Genomic DNA, 2940 nt, shown 5'->3' with positions numbered 1-2940 from the left:
AAAGGGTTAACCCATTGAGCACAGTAAATCAAACTAAACGGCCCACTTCGCCTGCATTCACCCTACATTTATTTTTAAGAGTGCATTTACTATTGGAAGCTATGGCCAAAAAGCCTCTGAAAAGAGCAAGAAAAAAAAAACATGGGAATGTTCAGGTTATGAAATATACTTTAATGTAGGACACATACAAAGAATACACAAGGAAAATCATGATTATCCTATTTGAGTCTGCCCTCCCACCATATCCGACTCCCTCATCTTTGACTCTCAGTGCCTTCCTCCACATGGTTTCTTGGGGAACGGTCCGGTCTTCTCCCACAGACTTGGAGTAGTAATACCAATCACACCGAGAGCAATTATCTCTCCAGCATTCCCACTGAGTTTACTCTCCTCATCTGAACCCATTCCCAGATCATCCTCCTTCTCATGAACCACCACCGCACGTCCCAGAATGGAATAAGGCCCAAAGAGCTTGGCGTCTGGAAGCGTCAGGAACTGCCTTATAACTCCTCGCTCGGAAGCAAAGTTGCCCAGGTCTCCAGGATGATGAGGGTGGTCAACGCCGTTTGGATTATAATGAGGACCAACAGTGATGCAGCCTTGACTGAGGTCTCCATACTGATGGATGTGCATGGCACGCTCTTGACGATCGGTGGCAGGCAAACCACGGAGGTTGATTTTCACTTCTAAATCTCCATTGGGGAAGAGCTGCTTGAAGAGGATTTGCCCAAAGATCTTTGGCTGGTTACGTGGCAAATTGGGGCTGGGAGTTACTTCACAAGTGGCATAGATTGTGTTGTCGAACTCCACGACTTCCGGCTGTGGAGCTTCAGGCAAACAAGCTGGATATTTGGAGAACTCTCCTCCTTGTATATGCAGCGCCAGCAATATCAGAGGGAATATTAGGATGATTTTCTCCATGTTGATCTTTAAAGCCTACAATGAAGAGTGGATTCAGTCAAATCATGCCGTTTGGTTTAAGGATGTAATATTTTTGATAAAAGGTCAAAGCTTTGAGAATGGAAGTTGCATTAGGTAAAATAGCACAACCAGATTAGTTTGAAAACATTACATTCTTGCACTTAAGTATATTTTTTATAGCTTTATTTTCAATAATATGTACTTCTTTTTAAAGCATGCTAAAGTGTACTTTTTTCACAAGGACAGGTCAAATAAAAGACAAGATCTATACTTTTGCTTACACTAACTTTTTTTTAGTTGTACTAAATCAAGTCAGTTGATGGAGAAAATGGAATGGAGAAAAAAACAAAACACAAGCCTAAAACAGCAAAGGTGCATTACCGTATAGCTGAAAAGTTGTCCTCAATCCGTGTGGAGCCTGAATAGTGCAGTCACAAAAACACTACAAAGCTTAATCCGTGTGCAGTCCTGACCTGGGGTTGAGAGAATCACACTTTTGGCTGCTCTTTTAGGAACTCATGTTGAGCTACAAGTTAACCATGATAGTCTGTTAGTCACTAATTAAGTTCACCTGTGTTTCATTTAGCTCCCTTTGTTTGCCTGTTTATATATAGCACTCAGTTTGTTCAGTTCTTTGTCTTGCATTGCACAATGTGTTCTCCATTGTAGATTATCTCCATTGTTTTGTGTTTATTAAAAGAAGTACTGCTATGGATTCATCTTCACTTCATTTGGTGGCTCATTTGTGACTCATTAATTCTTAGTGTACAATTCCACTTGACGCTCATGCTTGACACCACTTCTCATAGCAGATATTCATCTCACATAAGTGAATAGCTGACAGTTCTTCTTTTTCATGAAGCCATTTCTACAGACTCTGATGTACCAAGCCTGACAAGCCTATATTACACATGCAATTGGACTGCTATTTAATTGTCTTTGAAGGCAGAAGTAAACATTTCTGAGGGAATGATTCTTCTATGGCATCGATGTTAAAATCCCCTTTTAGTAGATTGAATGCATGCAGGTAAGGTGGGACGCTTTTTGTTAAACGTGTCATTTAGATATACAGTACCTAGATGTTTTTTTCTTTTTATTACTTTTGTTAACTTTAAGGTCCGACTTTAATATTTCATTTTGAATACAGTTGATATGTGTTATTTGCAAGGTATATACCAATAAACATTTTGAGACCATGCACTCCAGACAAATTTCTTTTCAGGTAATGTGACCCATCCCTAATTTATCAAAAAATTATCCTGGATCTTAAAAACACATGATTTATTAACTCATCACACAAACATATTCCACAGCATATTTAACAGACCCAAAAGCACATAGATAGGCTATGATGAGTAATACTCATCAGTTCACTCAATGCATGTGTTGCACCCTTAAAACAGACTCCGTCTTCTCTTTTGCAACTTTATTTTGCCAGTTCTGTTGGAATTATTTTTTTACACAAAGCAACACAAAATCTTCATGCATCAGTGATATTTTAGACGATCACTTCACTCGTCTCTGTTTCTCCCCCTTCTGCGCGTGCGCTGGCTGATGACATCATCGTAACTGAACTTTCACCTCTCAGTAACATATACCCGAATAATATCCAGAATATTTATCAAATGAAATTACAATGAAATTATAATGCTTTCCCTTACAGAATTCTAAACATATACCCATTATGAAATTATAAAATTATAAAACAATACTTCTATACTTCTAGGTCGCAACACCCTCCCCCACTAACAAAAAAAAATGTCTCCAAACATTTTCTTTCCTATCTTCACATTTTTAATCAACAATGTCTCTATAACAGAACACATAGTGGAAGATAAGTAAACAGTTAAGTATTTCTGCACGCATCATACATTACAGGCTGATCAACATATTATCTCTCAGTATTCTTTTTTTTTTTTTCAAGTCTCTCATGGCAGCAATACTAGACTAAGTATCCATAGTCCATTAGTATGAAAGGGTGAATAATCCATTGAAGTATTGGTGGGCCCCCCAATCTTC

At 38.3% G+C, this 2940-nt stretch overlaps 1 protein-coding gene across 1 annotated transcript; it reads right to left on the bottom strand.

The window, feature by feature from the left end:
• Positions 1–267: 267 nt before the first annotated feature.
• On the bottom strand, positions 268–931 carry LOC309484563 (extracellular superoxide dismutase [Cu-Zn]-like; the record flags this gene model as incomplete). The annotated part of the gene is made up of 1 exon (XM_082150889.1): positions 268–931. The coding sequence occupies exon 1, from the start codon at positions 919–921 to the stop codon at positions 268–270; it is 654 nt and encodes a 217-aa protein (XP_082007015.1). The 5' UTR covers positions 922–931.
• Positions 932–2940: the final 2009 nt, after the last annotated feature.

This window comes from Leuciscus leuciscus (assembly GCF_965113295.1).
Source record: "Leuciscus leuciscus genome assembly, chromosome: 20".
NCBI classification, from domain to species: domain Eukaryota; kingdom Metazoa; phylum Chordata; class Actinopteri; order Cypriniformes; family Leuciscidae; genus Leuciscus; species Leuciscus leuciscus.
This window is presented reverse-complemented; position numbering and strand designations above follow the sequence as displayed.